Genomic DNA, 17,765 nt, shown 5'->3' on the forward strand with positions numbered 1-17,765 from the left:
TCGTTTCAGTGTTTTCATGCCTCCATTTGTGCTCCTCAGGCAGACAGTGAGTCAGACTGCAGTGTAGCTGATGGTGAATCAGAAGTGCATTTGTTTGAACAGAGGAAAGAGAATTTCAGGTGGCAGGTGTGCAAGTGTGTGCGGTGAGGAGAAGCAGGAGCGCAGAAGTGAACAGGAGTGTGGGATCACAAAAGGTGTTGAATGAACACCTTCTAAAAGAGAGAAGAAAAGAGGAACAACAGCTGCACAATTTTCATATATCTGTTATCCCTTTGGTGTGAATTTGTGATGAGACGCCTCATTTACAACCTCAGCTGTTAAACTGAGGGAGGTGTCCTGAAAACTGTTGAATCCAAGATTTTTAGTGACGGCATGTTTACATACTCAGTCATTTTCACTCATTAAAGTTCACCCTAACCTCCTTTATTAGTGTCTTTCTCTTTCTTCCTCAGCAGGTATTAGATCCGAGTCTGGTTTGTGTGTCCTTGTGAGTTATATTTGTGTCCATTGTGAAGACTCTGCAGAGCTGAATCTTTTGTGACTCTAAAGCCCAAACAGAGTAATCAAGGTGATCTTTTCAGTTTTTATTGTGCAGCTGAGCACGAAACCTTCCCCACCAACCAGCACCGCAGTGAGGAGACAGGAGGGAGTCAGAGTTTTTAGATCCACAGAAAGGAAACCAGAGTGCTGACGTGCTTGAGGGGATCAGAGGCTCTGAATGCTGATGGATATCACGAGTGGCTCTTCTTACCTGAATCCACCTACAACTTTGTCTGTGAAGTGAGAGTTGGATGGAGTTAGGATGGAGAATATTTTTGGAGAAGATTTTTGTTCTAGGTTGAATGATTTACATTTATCAACGTCTGACCAATGGAGGGAAACATGCTTTCCAAAAATGATCATAAATGTATTCCTTCTTCTCATGCTTTAAAAAACAGATTAAAGTAAAACCAAACAAGTTTTTTTGTGTAGTTTTTCTGACCTCAAAGTCCTGGTCGGACAGGTAGATCTCGAGGCGCAGCGGGTCGACTCCGTCTGGGAGCGGCCGGGCCCGCAGCTCATCCAGAGGGAAGGTGTTCTGACAGAGCCGAGCCAACACGTCCTCCACCAGGATGATCTGGTTACACACCTCTGCCTCCTGCAGGGAGAACAGTGGGCACTGCATGAGAGGCTTTACAGTGACAGCAGGTGTAATCACACGTGTGGCAGAAAATATGTAAAAAATAGCAAAGAAGACCTGAGCTGAGCGCTACAGGAAAAATGCAACAAGAACAAAAAGAGAGAAAGAGAAAAGCTGTAACAAAAAGACTCATGTGTGTGTAAAAGAGTGTTTCTGACCCTCTCAGTGATCTCAGCCACGTCCTCTCTGTGCTCCCAGCTGGGGAACATGTTGGTGAAAGTGAGTGGCTCCAGACCGGCATGGATCAGATACGACTTCAGAGGCTTCTTTTCGTTTTTCTCTGCAGGAGAAAAAACAGAAAAAATTTGGATCTCAAGGTACAGAAGTTCGACAAAAAGATGATTACTTTCTTGGTCTTTTTTTCTGTTAGAATTAGTGCTGTTAGGCAATTAAAAAAATTGGGGTCTAGCGAAGCTTGTCAATCAAAATCCTGCTTATAAACTACTGTGGGTGAGAGCGGTGGGCTCTTTGGATGAGAGCTCAGTATGGATATGTGGAGAAGACGTGAAATGACCAAGACATAGCGAGACGCTGCAAGCCAGAAAAGTTCAGGCAGCTCATGCTCAAACCGAGGATGTGTCGCAGTTCAGAGAGAAAGAGCGGCGTGATCGAGAGAAAAGATGACGGAGATCATGGAGAGGATCAAAGGATGGAGCGCCCGAGATGAACGTGGTCAAAAAAAGTACATATTATGTGTTTTTTGGATCAAAAACAGGAGGAGAGACATAAAAGAAGAGAGTCCACTCTTCTTAGGTAGTTTTGGTGTTTAAATCGTCATAGAAAACAATATTATTTGGGTCTTAAAAGATACTCTTGAAATGGCTGGCAGCTAATGAGTTAACCTTGCGGTTTTTTTTTTTTATAACCGGTTAAATTGCGGTGTAATTCATTAATCTAGTTAATGTGTTAAAGTGACAGCCCTAGTAAGCATTCTATCAAACATGATCACTACTTTCCCTTAATTATTTTGTTTTTACTTTATGGCATACTGCAATACTGAGACTGATCTTTGATCCACCAAAATCTATCCTGTCATCAACCAAAAAATCAAAACAAAACAAAATTTGCAAACTTTAACTTTAATAAGCTGATTTAAAAGTTTATTCATTTCGTTGAGAAATATCTCTCTACTGACCACACTCCTCACCTTTGCAGTACTGCAGCACGGTCTCCATTGCACACTTCCTGTCTGCATCCCAGCGGATACGAGCTGAGCCAGTGCTCTCGCTGTCCTGAGGCCACCAGCCCTGCCACAGGTAGACCTCATGGAAGTTATCCACCAGGAACAGAGCTGTCAGGAGGAGAAATTAATGTTATGTTCAGGTTTGGAACTACAACATATTAAAGTAATACTCTCCTCAGAAAGTTGTGTTGTAGTGTGAGTTGGCCTCACCAGGTTGTGGTGCATTGTAAAGGTCTTCCTGCAGGAACGGCAGTGAGCTGACCACGTCGGGAGCTCTGGATGGATGGAAGAACTCGTTGGCAACAAAGTCTCCGGATGTGCTGCTCAGCTGGAAAAGCCGCGGGGTGAAGTTGAATTTACCTGGATCTGGGAAAGAAAATTAGAAATTAGTACAGTAAAGGAAAATCAGTTAAAAGTTTTTTGGTATTCATATAAAATAACTTTTAGTCAGCACAGATTTTACCTTGCAGCATGCAGTCGTAGGCCTTCCGGTCTTTTCTCCCCAAAGCTTCCCAGAAGCCGGGTGGCTCCATCCCTTCGTCACACTCATTGATGGTCACTTTACTGCTGCTGTGGAGACCTGCCTCCAGAGGACACCTGAGGGGAGACAAAAAGAGAAGAAAAACATTAAATGAAGCTTAAGTTTATTTTTTATTGGCTATAATTTAAGTGAACGTATCTTGCAACACTCACTGTTCTTTGATCTTGAGTGCGGCCGTGTTTCCCACGCTGCGGGTGTGCAGCTGTGTCTTGCAGCCGTGCCACAGGTAGATCATCGCCTTGTTGATGTTGAGCAGGATCATGGAGGCTCTGGAGCGAAGGCTGCTGCAGTGACAGGCAACCTCCAGCAGATGGCCCTCAACTGGAACCTCACCTCGGACAATGTACAGACGCCACTCACCTGGAGACAGATGCAGAGATAAAGATTGTTAGAAAAGCTAAGAAGAAAACAAACATGACATATAATTTTAGTGAAGTCAAATTGTTTATGCAGTAAACAGTAAAGGTTCAACTTTAAAAACAGGTTTTAGCATGATTTGATTTGATTTTTGAAGACTTTTTTTGTAGAAGTAATATTAAAATCTGAAATAAGTGGATGTAGGGGACATTGAGTCTGAATGGACTTTGTTCCGTGCATCCATTGTTGAGGCGGCTGATCGGAGCTGTGGCCGTAAGGTGGTTGGTGCCTGTCGGGGCGGCAACACCCGAACCCGCTGGTGGACACCAGTGGTGAGGGATGCCGTCCAGCTGAAGAAGGAGTCCTATCGCGCCTTTTTGGCGTGTGGGACTCCTGAGGCAGCAGACAGGTATCGACAGGCCAAGCGGAATGCAGCTTCGGCGGTCACTGAGGCAAAAACCCGGACATGGGAGGAGTTCGGTGAGGCCATGGAGAACGACTTCCGGACAGCTTCGAAGAGGTTCTGGACCACCATCCGGCATCTCAGGAGGGGGAAGCAGTGCACTGTAAACACTGTGCTCAGTGGAGACGGTGCGCTGCTGACCTCGACTCGGGATGTTGTGGATCGGTGGAAGGAATACTTCGAAGACCTCCTCAATCCCACCGGCACGTCTTCCTTGGAGGAAGCAGGGTCTGGGAATGATGGGGTGGGCTCGTCCATCTCTGGGGTCGAAGTCGCCGAGGTGGTTAAAAAGCTCCTCGGTGGCAGGGCCCCGGGGGTGGATGAGATCCGCCCAGAGTTCCTTAAGGCCCTGGATGTTGTGGGTCTGTCGTGGCTGACACGACTTTGCAACATCGCGTGGACATCGGGGGTAGTGCCTCTGGATTGGCAGACTGGGGTGGTGGTCCCCCTTTTTAAGAAGGGGGACCGGAGGGTGTGTTCCAACTACAGGGGGATCACACTCCTCAGCCTCCCTGGTAAGGTCTATTCGGGGGTACTGGAGAGGAGGGTCCGTAAGATCGTCGAACCTCGGATTCAGGAGGAGCAATGTGGTTTTCGTCCTGGCCGTGGAACTGTGGACCAGCTCTATACCCTCAGCAGGGTTCTTGAGGGTGCATGGGAGTTTGCCCAACCTGTCCACATGTGTTTTGTGGACTTGGAGAAGGCATTCGACCGTGTCCCTCGGGGAGTCCTGTGGGGGGTTCTCCGGGAGTATGGGGTGTCGGGCTGCTTGTTACGAGCCGTCCGTTCCCTGTACGACCGGTGCCAGAGCTTGGTCCGCATTGCTGGCAGTAAGTCGGACTCGTTTCCAGTGAGGGTTGGACTCCGCCAGGGCTGCCCTTTGTCACCGATTCTGTTCATAACTTTTATGGACAGAATTTCTAGGCGCAGCCAGGGTGTCGAGGGGGTCCAGTTCGGTGACCTCAGGATTGGATCACTGCTTTTTGCAGATGATGTGGTCCTGTTGGCTTCATCAAGCTGTGACCTTCAACTCTCTCTGGAGCGGTTCGCAGCCCAGTGTGAAGCGGCTGGGATGAGAATCAGCACCTCCAAATCTGAGTCCATGGTCCTCAGCCGGAAAAGGGTGGACTGCCCTCTCCGGGTCGGGGATGAGATCCTGCCCCAAGTGGAGGAGTTTAAGTATCTCGGGGTCTTGTTCACGAGTGAGGGAAGGATGGAGCGAGAGATCGGCAGGCGGATCGGTGCGGCGTCCGCAGTAATGCGGACTCTGCACAGGTCTGTTGTGGCGAAGAGGGAGCTGAGCCGGAAGGCGAAGCTCTCTGTTTACCGGTCGATCTTCGTTCCCACCCTCACCTATGGTCATGAGCTTTGGGTAGTGACCGAAAGAACAAGATCGCGGGTACAAGCGGCCGAAATGAGCTTCCTCCGTAGGGTGGCCGGGCTCTCCCTTAGAGATAGGGTGAGAAGCTCGGCTATCCGGGAGGAGCTCGGAGTAGAGCCGCTACTCCTCCGCGTTGAGAGGAGCCAGATGAGGTGGCTCGGGCATCTGATGAGGATGCCTCCCGGACGCCTCCCTGGTGAGGTGTTCAGGGCACGTCCCACCGGGAGGAGACCCCGGGGCAGACCCAGGACACGCTGGAGAGACTACATCTCTCGGCTGGCCTGGGAACGTCTTGGGATCCCCCCGGAAGAGCTGGCCGAAGTGGCTAGGGAGAGGGAAGTCTGGGCTTCCCTGCTTAGGCTGCTGCCCCCGCGACCCGACCCCGGATAAGCGGAAGAAGATGGATGGATGGATGGAAATAAGTGGAGGCCAGTATGATAGACAAAAACGGCTTTGTATATCAAAAAAATAACATCTGGAATATTTTTATGCAAAAGATCAAAGATAAAATGTGTCAGCTGATTGTTTTGAAAGAGTAATTTCAATCTTAAAAAATCAGTCTTTATAAAATTTATTTCTAAAAATGCTCAAGGTGGGGATTAAGATGTCTGCGCAGACATGGGCCAAAATATGATCCTTCCAGAGGACAAAAACCAGCTCTGTGAGCTAAATCACCACATCAGGAGCACTACAGAGGCACAAATTTGCCATGCTGGAGAAAATGTGTCCCTCTAAACACTATCACATTTTTTGGGAATGTCCTAAGTTAAAGGCTTTCTGGAGGGGTATCCAGGTTTCCCTAAGCTCTTTTTTTAACACTCAAGTTCCTCAGGGCTTTGAAGTTTTTTTTATCTAAGTTTTGTCTCTTTTTTAGAGCATAGAAGTGAGATTAAACTGATGCATTTACTCTTGGCGGCGAGCAAGAAAACCATTAGAGGGAGATGGTTAAGACTAATGTAGCCCTCGCTGGATGATTGAATAACTTTTGACATATTTAAAAAAAGGAAAATTTGACCAACCAAATGAAACAAATTTTTCCAAAATTTGGAATAACTGGAATGTAATTATTTCCACTAAGAGAGCAGACTTCATTTGATCCCTCTGGTTATCTTGTTTTGTTATTTAAGCATTAAATCTTTACTTGATTCTTGTAAATTCCTTTTTCTCTTTGTCAATAGTTCTATGCAAATATTTTTTTTATCTTTACTAAAGAAGTAATAGAGTTCTCGTTATTTGAGATTTCAAGCTTTATCTGATAGAGTTCATCCAGGGTAAACTAAAATTTCTATTTTTAAAAGGTTAAAAAGCATCCACTATTGTTGTTTATTTTTCTTTTTTTGTTTTTGTTTATTCTCAGCTTTTGGTTGAAATTCAATATATCCCAGAAGAGTGGACATTCAATAGCATTCTATCAATGGACTGTGTGGATTGTGACTCTACCTTAACGAACTCTCTCAGAGTAATTGATGTTACAGCTTTTTTTGTTCTGGACTCAAAATAAAACTGGAATGACCTTGATTTATGAAATAATAGTGTAATACTTTTGTATTAATCTCTCTTTACCAAATAAAAATGCAATTAAAAAAATGCTCAAGGCAGGTTGTGTTGGTAGATTTTGCTGTGGCTGTCACATTTCTTCTACTCCTCCTCAACCAGCCTCCTTGGCACTAATAAAAAACCCACATCTTACAGAAAGAGAACAAACTGTACTTTGTTGCACAACTGTCAAAGATCCAGCTTTGAAATCAAGTACCAAACTGATGAATATCTGAGTTAATAATCAGAAATGTTGTAATATTTACTCTGAGTGTTCTCCTCCTCTTCCTCTCTCTTGCCAGCGTGCAAGATCATCCCTCCATTGAAGCACTGCAGGAAACAGGGGGGCTCCTTTCCCTGCTGCACCTGAACCTGTGACACACGGACACAGAGAGGAACCAGCGTGAGATGTTAAGTTAAGACACCTTTCTTGTTATTTTCACACCAGCAATCCATGAATCAATTAACTGAACACTCATTTAGGCTCATAAATCACTGTCTGTCTGTAGAGATGAATGTCTTTCTTACTTGAGCTCCTCTTTCCTCGTCCAGCTCCACCGTCATCAGCGCTGACGTTCCTTTCTCGCTGACGGTAGAGTGTCGTCCCTGCCAGAAAAAGTAGCAGCATTTCTCTTTCCCCGGCCCGGTGCTCCTCGCCTCAGGGTTGTGCCTGCGACCAACTGGAACACACAAACACACACGACATGAAGAGACGACACTTAGCTGTTAAAACTGCTAAAAAAAACATAAAGTGGATTCTCCTGTGTAAAGTGAAACTTCAAAGAACCAGCCAACCTCTCTTTGCTCTTTTTCGGGTCGTGGAAACATAATAATGCCCAAAGTAACTAACCTGAAGTGCTGACCATGTACTTCCACTTCACCACGTAAGCGTCCCCCTCGTGGAACTGCCCGATGCTCTGACGTGGCAGACGGCTGTAGTCGAACTCCAGGATGTGCCAGACATCCACAGAGACGGTGCTGATCTCCTGGAGCCTCATATGGTCTTCAGTCTCCACGGGGCCGTAGCCACGACCAACGTTTACGCCATCTAAGATGGTGGAAATGGACGACTGTAGGACAGGCAGCATGAGGGTGGCATCGTAAGGACGGCAGTCTCTCCCAGGAGCCTCCTGCGGAGACACAGAAAGTGAGAGATTGTAAAGGTACAGTGAGGTGTGTCTAAACTAGAAGGTCATTTGTGTTAAGTTGACTATTTTTTTGTAGCAAAGTTTCTTGGAAATAGATCTTAAGGCGGGTACACACTACAGGATAATCAGGCTGATTCTTGTCCCGATCTCCTCCTTATGATCAAAGCCAGCAAAGGCCAATTGTCGGATGTTTGCAAATGACATTGTGTGTGATTTTCCTGTGGTGTGGGGTGTGTTAAGTGTGATTTTGTCCAGATGGAGCTGCTCAGAATGCCTCTGATTGAGAGATCATAGATAATGAACATGTAAAATATTTGCAACCAAGGCCATGTCCACACATAGCCAGGTATTTAGGAAACCTGATATATTTTTAAATGTTTACGCCTGTCGTCCACACAAAATTGCAGTTTTACGTCACTAAAAACAATGTTTTCTGAAAACTCCGGCTAAAGTGAAGATTTTGGAAAACTCTGGTTTCATGGTTTCATGTGGACGCCAGTAAACAGAGTTTCCGCTTCTTAAATGTCACAGCTGAAGGACGGGGGCTCATTCTGATTGGCTGGCACAGGTTTTACGTCTGGAAAACACTGCCCATTATGGGTTTGGCATGCTTTGAGCTGCAATCACCAGCAGATTTACCCTCTGTGTGGGGACGGAAGTATCTTTAAAAATGAACGAGGGACTGATACTCGTTTATTTCATGTGGACAAGGCCCAAAATTCCTGTTGTGGAATTTGCTGAAAACTCTTGATAAATCTGCACCTTCAGCTCAGGTACGACCTCGCAGACTTCCTTTGGTGATGGCAGCTTTACTTCAGTCCAGTCCATGAACTTCTCTTTGAACAGGACGGTTTCATTGTGCTCTGTCAACCTGCCAAAAATCGCCCAATCAGGACGGCCCTGGCCTTTCCTGTCAACAATTGGATGCACACAAGCAAAGAAACAAAGAGGAGTTGTAAAGATTAGAGAATAACAAAGAGATTTCAGTTTCAGACAGTTTGAGTCGTGTGTATCTGAATGTGTACATGAACTAAAAATAACTAGAGCTAGGGCCTGTGTTCACTGATGGTGCAAAATGAGTCTGACTAAGCTGACCTGACAGAGATCAAATCTGAAGTCATGCTACTGAAAGTCAAACTCTGCAGCTGAGAGCGCTGTGAGTGAGTCAAAACTTAAAGCCTTCTCAGCTGTGAGTGTCAATAAGACGAGGATCACTAGACTTTGAAGCTTCACGTCATCAACAAACATCAATCCAGTTAAATCCCTGTCCTGCTCTAGTGAGGTTAAAGTCATCTTTAAGAAACTAGACTCCAGTGATTAAGACATAACTCCAACTGCAAAAAAAAAATCAATTGTGTGTGTGGGCGTTTCTTTTCTCCACCTGGGTATGAGCGTGTTGCAGCCTCCAGGGTCCAGCGGGTTGACGTCGCAGCAGGTGTAGTCAAACAACCCATTCCAGAGATGTTTGGCGAGCTGGAAGGCGACTTTCCTCTGAGCCAGAGTCACCTCTTTACCATGCCACACATACACCTCGCTGCCAAAGTCAAACACCAACACCTGCAGCGAGAACAAGACGAAGAGGAAGCACGTAAAACAGTTTGTTTTTCTGTCTGTGTTGACTCAAACAGAGCTGTTATTTTTAGATCAATGCCTCTCAAAGCAGGATGAGAACAATTTGTCCTGGACGTGTGTGATCCAGTTTCCTGAACAAGCCTCTTTTACGTTATATGTTTATTGTATGTTAATCAAAGTAATGCCAGATTAACAGAATGTAAAATACATCTCATAATCTAAACAAACATTCTGCTACAGAAGAAGACAAACCAACAAAGAAGAATACACACTTCAAAGTGAAATGGTTCAACATTTATATGAGCAAAGAATCTGCAGATCCTTTCTGAGCCCCGGTGTCCTGAACCCATTTAATTTTGTCAGCAGCAGCCGCTCTGCACAGATGGATGTAGGAGGTTTTTTGCCATGGCACCTGCTGTTGCTAAGCAACAAATTAAAACCAGCTTGCAGCACAGAGCGTCTCGTAAACTGAAATACTGCAAATATCAATATGCAGAGCTTAGTGTCTCGCAAGACACTCTGTAGGCATATTAACACCAGACGAGTGTTACAAGAGCTGGTGTTCATCAGCAGACTAATGACATTAAAATGAACAGTAGCAGCTGAAGTATGTCCAACAATAACAAAAAAATATTATTCTCTGAGTGAAAAAGTATTCCATACATCATGTTCAAAATTTATAAGCTTAAAGATAGGTCTACTTTTTAAAAAATATATGTGTGGTGAGGTTTTTCTTAAAGTCAGTCTATGCAACTTTGGTAAACAGTGTCGTAGCTCCTATCCATCAGTTTCATTTGTTTTCTATCATCACAAAGAGCAATACAGACACACAGAGATCCACTGACCTCTTTGGACGACAGCAGAGAGCTGCGAGGGACCTTTCCCCACACGTCATCATCAGGAACCAGTTTGTCGTCCACCAGCCTGAAGATACAGTTGGTTTCCACGATCCCATTCTCAAAATGCTCGTCCTCCTCTGGTGGGCCTGCCGCTGGAGCACCATAAGACAAATATACTGTCAAATCAGGACTAAAAAGAGCAATCAGGACTGATCATTCTGTATCACATAAGATGCTATAACTACGCCTTCTAATTCACATCATTTTTGTTTTTTCTATGTTGTTCTCTCTTTTCCTAATAATAAGACAGCTTCAGATGTCACTACCATCACTTTGGTACTTCTGTGTAATTTTTCTTCCTCCAGATATCTTTACAAACTAGATCAACCTTAACCTTCCAGTTTATTCACGAATGAGACGCCCATGTCTTACGTTGGTGAGCGGTTTGTCCTCCCAGGATTGTCCAAAACTGCTGAGTTTCTGGACCCTGTGGATTGACGCCCTCCTCGATGGTGATCAGCTGCGACGCCTTGCAGCCCATGTCCTTCTTCGTCTGAATGAAGGTGCCTAAATCTATGGCCTGCAGGCAAGAAACAATGTTTTTTGAGGGACTGTACTGTTGTTTTGCCCTGTTTGACTTCTGTTCCTTGCTGATATTGATTTCAAAGGTCCCATATTATGCAAAATCACTTTATTAAGTCTTTAGTGAAATTTGTGGGTCTTTGGCTTTCCTCCCAGCCCACAAAATGTGATATTTAATGACAAAACCTGTACTTAGTAGTGCTTGTGAATGTTAAATCCTGACCTAAAATGAGCTGTTTAGATTTTGGGGATTTGCAGACGTCAGCGATTTTTGACTTTTTTGACCAATCAGGAGCAGGTCTGACCTGATTGGTCCACCGGAGGAGCCCCAAACCCCCTCCCCAGCCATTACTGCTTTGTTTTGGCTGTAAACAGCGACATAGTTCCATCTCAAGCTTCCCATCTGGGAATAAGACAAGTCTAAGTGTCTAGAGTTCATTTATCAAGGAAATGTGCCAGCTACACTCAGCAAAACTGTGCATGTGTGTGCTCGTCACTTCCTGGCCGACTGCTTTTCCAGCTTTGGACAGTACAACAGTGGTCTAGCGGATAGACTGGTCCTGAATCCAGGCACATTACCAACCATCCACCAACAAACCTCGGACCCTGGAAATGTGAGTATCTTAAATGCTGTGTGCTGTGATGCAGATGTAAGAGCTTTTCCTCAGTGTCCCCCCTGTCTCTGTGTTAGCTTCAGGATGCTAACTTTAGCTGCGGTTAGCCTGTTGTTTTAGCATGTAATGTTACGGTAAACTAGCTTAGCTGTTTTCTAAACATTGTGCACTCTGAGCTCGTGGCGCGGCTCTCAGTGATGCAGAAGAGCGGGGCGGTATCAGCGGTGGCTCATTTACATATGAAGGCCACGCCCACTAAATCAGAGCGTTCTGAACAGAGGGGCTATGAGAGCCTGGAAACAATGCTGCTGTGCTTGATTTATTTGCATTTTGGACCAAAATATGTTACTACCATTTCATGAAGACATCAATGATCCATATTAAACTGCAGAAAAGGAGCAGAATATGGGACCTTTAACAACTGTTAAGTGTCTTTGAGTTCTTGAAAAGCGCTTTATAAATAACATTTATTATTATCATTATTATCATTATTATTGTCATTATTATTATCATTTTTTCATTTTTTTGGCTCTAAAAATGGCAGTAGGGGTAACATCAGTGCACAGTGTGTATTTTGTTTTTACTTTTTTGCTAACAATTAAATAAATCCAGTGATGACTTTGACATGACTGTGTTAAAATGAGACAGAGTCATAACAGATCACAGTACCACTGATGTTGGATGTTAAAACCACAGCTCTTATATTCAAATCAGTGTCTCTGATCTTACCTTGGCCTTCTCGATGACGTTTGAGAACTCTCCCATCCAGACGATGCAGTGCTCAGGAGTGACCAGCAGGAAACTGTCTCCACTGTTCAGTGAGGACGCTCTTGGCTCGACTAATCTGGTCTGAACGTGACGACGACCTGGATAAAAAAAGCTTATTCATTGGCTTTCTTCGGAATAATAAATAAACCACAAAAATAAGTTTCAAAACTAACTCATTTTTCCTGTACAAACGGTATTAAATTACCAATATGAAATAAAATCTTAAAGTAACTCATTTTGTTGTGAAGAAGCTTCTAAAGCTCACAGTTTACTCTGTTTTAGGAGAGCTGTAACAGATTTTTACCTTTGATCTGCATCAGCATGAGGTTCTTGTACGGCACAGCGCTGTTGTTGGACATCTGCTCTGAGGTGTTGACGCTGCGCAGACTCACGCTGCTGAAGTTTTCTTTACTGGCTAGACCTGCCAGAGCAGCGTCTGAGTACTCAGAGGTTTTATTCACTGAAATAAGGGAAAGTTGATCAAATTAAAGTCTAACAGGCAGAAGAGAAATAACTGCCTCATTAAAATTTAACAAAACTGAGTCCCTGATGTAAACACTGCAGCAAAAATGGGTCAAAAGAGGCCTCAGTCTAATTATCCCTGTTTACATGACGTGTAAGTTAATGGAAATTTATGCAGTTTTGTAAGCCGTAAATAATGATAATATTTCTAAGTCTTCCTATGGGAACAACAAACACAAACATGAACTCAAGCTGTCATCTTCGCACTCACTCTTCTCAGCCTTCATCCTCTTGCTTTCCAGCTGCGCCACGTTCAGTCTCTGCTCGGTGTACTCATGTCGGATGTCCTCTCTGGCTGCCAACATCTTCAGAGGGTTCCTGGATGACTGGACGTTCCTGGACGGACGCACCATACGCTTGTGCTGCACCATGGCTGAAGTCAACCTGGGTCGATAAAGACGGATGAGTATGAGCGTGCTTGAGATTTGTGCGGGAATCAACTAAAGCTTGATTGTTTTCTTACTTGGGACTCTGGGCACCAAAGATGGAGTCAAAGTCCTCGCTGATCTCGATCCTGGTGGGCATGCGAGGAAATTCAGCAACATGACGGTAAAACTTGGAGAAGATCTCGTCATCAAGCTTCATCACTTCTTTCACGGCCTTTTCGGTCACTGTTAAGGTGGTTTCCTGAAGACCGGCAACTGATGAACAAAGGTGAAGACAAGAGAAGCAATAAAATGCTTTGAGACGGTGACAGAAATGACATGAAAATTGGAGGATTTTTCAGAACTGATAAATAACAAGCCTCAAATAAGAGGTCTCATTCAGGTAAAATCATTAAACAATCATACCTTTGCTATTCAGACGACCCAAGAAGCTCTCCAACTTGTCCAGTTTCTTATCAGACTCCATGTTTGGTTTGGCTTCAATTTCTAAGGATTTGACAAAAAAAGTAGAAATGTCAACACGTTCCATCAGATCAAAAAAAAAAATCTCAAATGTTTGGTCTGTTTTTTGGTGATATTTCAGCTGCTGTGTTTTTTATTCAGACCACTCTGTCAAGTATTTCTTTAGCCAAGGAGTCAGTGATAACAGACGCCCTGTTCATCGCTCTCACCCTCTTGAGGTTTGCTGACAGCAGGCAAGTTGCTCTTGAGTTTGGTGGAGACCGGGGACAGTATGGGACTGATAACTGAAGAGGCTGCCAGGCCTGCAGACACACAAGCACACACACATTTCACAGAGGGAAGTTGCAAAGATAAAGAAGAGAAAGAGACATAACCTGTGTCTGATACCTTATTATCTCTTTTATTATTAACGCTTTCATTTAACGGTAACCTAAAATGCGAAATTCTAGCATAAGATCATTAAATGTGACGTGAGAAAACACTCAGCAGCTCCGAACCTTTCTTGACCATGCGTGCTGCCACGGTGTACTGTGTGGAGTCGTTGGCTGCTCCCTGGCCTTTTGTCTTCCAGGCCTCCTCACGTACAGAAATCATCTGTTTCCTTTCCTCGATGCTCATCTGGGCCTCGTTGTCCTCCCCCATTTTCTGCACAAAGAAAAGAGGAAATCATAGAAATTGTTAAATAATGAGAGATTAGTGGGTTAGAGAGCAGAGGCTGACATGCCAAGCAGTAAAACTTGCACAACCAGGCTGACTGACAGCTGTGATGTGAGCATTATTCCAGCTATGTTGGAATTATCATCTTTTCAGAGTTGCAAAAAAAGATTAAAGCATTTCTGAAACAAAGGATAACAGAACTGCATCATAACAAACTTTCACTGTCATATAACATGATGCCAACTTCCCATAGGAGCAACTATGAAGCAAGCAGAGAAAGACTTGATGCACTCAAGCTCTTAGAAAGCTCTACATGTCCTCTCCAGCCTTTGTAATCTTTTTAATTCGCGAATAAGACCAGTGGCTCTATAGAGAGAGAGCTGTCCTCATGCAGGACGAACCAAATGAAAACCAACAGCACCCAAAGCACCCTTCACATCAGTTACTGCAAACAAAGCAGAAGAGATGAAACTCTAGTGTCTGCAGCGCACTCAAGCGTGCAAGGTGCATGTCCTTACCTGGCTATGATGCTCAATATATTGACACTTTTGGCCGAGGGGGATAGGAGGAGAATAGGTGGAGGAGAAGACAGGCTCCTGAGGATGAAGAGTTCAGTGGAAAAGTGAGAGACAGAAAAGAGGGTAGAAGGAGAGGGATGGAAAAGGACAAGCATGCAGCTGAGGGAGGATGAGGGAGGATGCAAAGGAGAGAAGGTAGGAAACTGAAAACCCAACATGGCTGTTCAGCTATTTGACACTGCTGGACGTGCAGGAGCAGAACATATACTGTTCCTAATACATCTAAAAATATTTATTGATAAAAACCCCAAAATCCTGATCAAAAGTTAAATTAAATTATTCACAATTATACAAAACGCCTTGAATACACTTCAGGGCAGGGGTCACCAAGGTGGTGCCCGCAAGGACAACTTAAGACGTCAGCAAGCAGTCTCTTCACAAAGTATTACTACTACTACTGTTATTGTTATTAAAAAGTGATGCAAGTCCATGCAATTTTTTCCAGGAAGTATGTTCCAGTCAAGTAGCCCTTCGTACCACTCATTTCCCTTGAGGTTGCCCTCAGCCTCAAAAAGGTTGGTGACCCCTGCTTCAGAGTATTTGAAGTCAATGTAACATTTGGTGTTAGTAGAAAAGACGCAAACTGCAGCCACTTTGTCTCTGATACTTGTTAGTTTAGTGGAGCTTAACACAAGCAATGTGATTAAATTACACAGGGACAGCTTTGAGAGGTATAGTCTAATGTCCTTGATGCAACATTCCTACATATATGATGCATTATTATGGATTCCTGGCCTTTTTGGCATGGGACTTTTTTTGTGACAATACCCATTCCAACCATGAACTACCATCAATGCATTTTTTCTTCTTGTTTGTTTTTCTTTTATTATTATTTTGGGACTTTTAATGCCTTTATCAAGAGGATTGGAAACTGTACAGAGCAAGAACTGAGAATACTCTGTAGGGGACGTTTCATGCTGTCCTGTCCTGGTTTCAGCAATGTGATTACTGGTAAATGCTAGGGTTGCATGGATCACCAATCTTTAAAAAGCCTGACCTGCGGATATCGATTTGGGCCGATACCAATTTTTACTTTTTATTTTTTTATAACTGACAGCATACACCTTCAATGCTCTAATCTTGTTTTATTGAAAATCATTGAACAATACCTGTGAAACAATAAAATCTTTATGTTTTAACTTAAACAATAAAGTGTCCTGTGTTTTAAGTCTCAGAGCAAAAAGCAACAATGGCTGGCTGTCAGACCTTCCTGGAGGTATATAAGATCAGTTTCATATGTAAGGATGGGTCGATCACCCACCACCCATCACTGATCTCCCAAAATTAAGGAAATCGGCACTGATTGATCAGCCAACTGATAGTCTAGTAAATGCTGCTCAGAGCAATGGCCTTTCATAGTAAATTAAACATCTTTGGTAAATAATCAAAACAATCTCCATGACAACATGTCATCACACTGACGAGAACGGGTGGTCAGGTCACAAACTAAAGAGGTTGAAGCCAATCTGTGAGAATAATCAAGAAGAAGAAGAAACGCTCTGATGTGCATTGTGGATTAACACTGTTAAAATATCCCTGGGTCAGGCTGAAGATGAAAGATCTCTCTTTCTTACAATGGCAAAGTAAATGCCTTTCTCCAATCAGTCTGACCCTCACATATTTTGGACATGAAGGGGGTACAAGGGGGACTGCTTAAGTAACAGTTAAGTGCAGCATTATTTGAGATGTTGAAACTACTTTAAATTAAGTGTGTCGTGAGTGCAGTGGAAAAAAAAAATAAGCTGAAGCTGTGGGTGTTTCTGTGCTGAGGATGCTGAGCACTGAAAACACTGAAGTTCATTTGTTTTGAACTGAAAATAAGAACTGCCAGTACAAAATATGTAATTAGTCAATCAACCAGATACCTGGAGGAGAACAATCTTTGTTGTTTTACAAAAGTGGTGATTTAAAAAGTTTTCCAAAAAGCTAATTTAATATAGGGTTAACATTTCTTAAAGTAGTTTATATAAATCCTGACATTTATGTTTCCACACAGATCATCGGGAAAGCTTACAAAGACAACTGCATCAGCAACTTTGTAAGTATCTCATCTCATCAAGTGCAGAGCAATCACACAGATCAACAAACTCAGCAGCAGCAGCAGTCACACAAGTCCACACAAAGCTGTGATTGAACAACACGGGCCCCACACACGAGCTGTGATTGGTCGAGAGTCAGTGTGCGGCTGTCAACAGATCTTACCCATAGCTGCTCAGACACAGACACAGCAGAGTGGTCCTGAACGGCCACCCCTTCCTCCTGAGGGGTTAAATACAGGGGAAGTACTCAGTCAGAGGGAGGGGAAAGGGGGCAGACTATTGTTGCTCTGATGGGTCTGGTGGGGAGAGTGCCTGAAGGGTTACCGTCCAGGGTTTTAGCAGGCTGTGTCACCCAACAGAATACTAATGTGAAGTAGATGAGCAGCAGGTTCAGAGGAAATCTTTAAATGAGAGGTTCTTAGAGCTTAAAAGTTGAACTGCAGCTGTTTGAACTGATAAAATTCCTTAATTCACAGATTCTGTAACCGTTCCTCTACATGAAATCACCTTTTTACGTCTTAATGAAACTTAGACTGAAGCTTGTCCAAAAATGAAGGAATCTACTGCCAAACCCCCAGACTGCTAATTCTCTAAGCAGACGGTCCCATATGCTTCCTGGTTTACAGCCTACTGGGGGCTGGATGCTGTTCTGATCTGGACCACTGGGCTCAAACAACAGATGGACTAAAAGAGGAAATGAAAGGAGGCACTTAGCTAAAAGAGTAGAGACAGGAGCTGGCATGGTAACCAGGAGGCGGTGGTGTTTAGGATGGTTAATTTTGTAGCTCTATTCAAACATTATTAGTTGATTGTTCAAATTGAAAAGAGGGAAATCAAACCCAGTTTTATAATCAGCTGTTTTGCAACCCAAAAAACGCCACACCAAATAAAACTGGTAAAAATTTCTCAGAAGCACTAAATGTATTTGAAAACTAATATTTCTAACTTTAATGAGAT

General features: G+C 43.8%; 1 protein-coding gene across 1 annotated transcript in view; it reads right to left on the reverse strand.

Annotated features, from left to right (window-relative positions):
- The window catches only part of LOC141804236 (supervillin-like), a 49,818-nt gene that overhangs the window by 1,073 nt on the left and 30,980 nt on the right, over window positions 1–17,765 (reverse strand). The window contains 22 exon segments of the mRNA XM_074688570.1: window positions 983–1,138; window positions 1,339–1,460; window positions 2,328–2,471; window positions 2,574–2,729; window positions 2,827–2,960; window positions 3,057–3,264; window positions 6,908–7,013; window positions 7,170–7,321; window positions 7,492–7,771; window positions 8,552–8,699; window positions 9,171–9,346; window positions 10,207–10,352; window positions 10,633–10,780; window positions 12,126–12,262; window positions 12,469–12,624; window positions 12,898–13,070; window positions 13,150–13,327; window positions 13,478–13,558; window positions 13,744–13,836; window positions 14,032–14,179; window positions 14,710–14,787; window positions 16,972–17,028. Coding sequence (XP_074544671.1) covers window positions 983–1,138; window positions 1,339–1,460; window positions 2,328–2,471; window positions 2,574–2,729; window positions 2,827–2,960; window positions 3,057–3,264; window positions 6,908–7,013; window positions 7,170–7,321; window positions 7,492–7,771; window positions 8,552–8,699; window positions 9,171–9,346; window positions 10,207–10,352; window positions 10,633–10,780; window positions 12,126–12,262; window positions 12,469–12,624; window positions 12,898–13,070; window positions 13,150–13,327; window positions 13,478–13,558; window positions 13,744–13,836; window positions 14,032–14,179; window positions 14,710–14,787; window positions 16,972–17,028 — 3,177 coding nt within the window.

Source organism: Halichoeres trimaculatus, unplaced genomic scaffold (genome assembly GCF_033239565.1).
Source record: "Halichoeres trimaculatus isolate MK-OKI-2021-1 unplaced genomic scaffold, fHalTri1.1 fHalTri1_scaffold_15, whole genome shotgun sequence".
Lineage (NCBI taxonomy): Eukaryota > Metazoa > Chordata > Actinopteri > Labriformes > Labridae > Halichoeres > Halichoeres trimaculatus.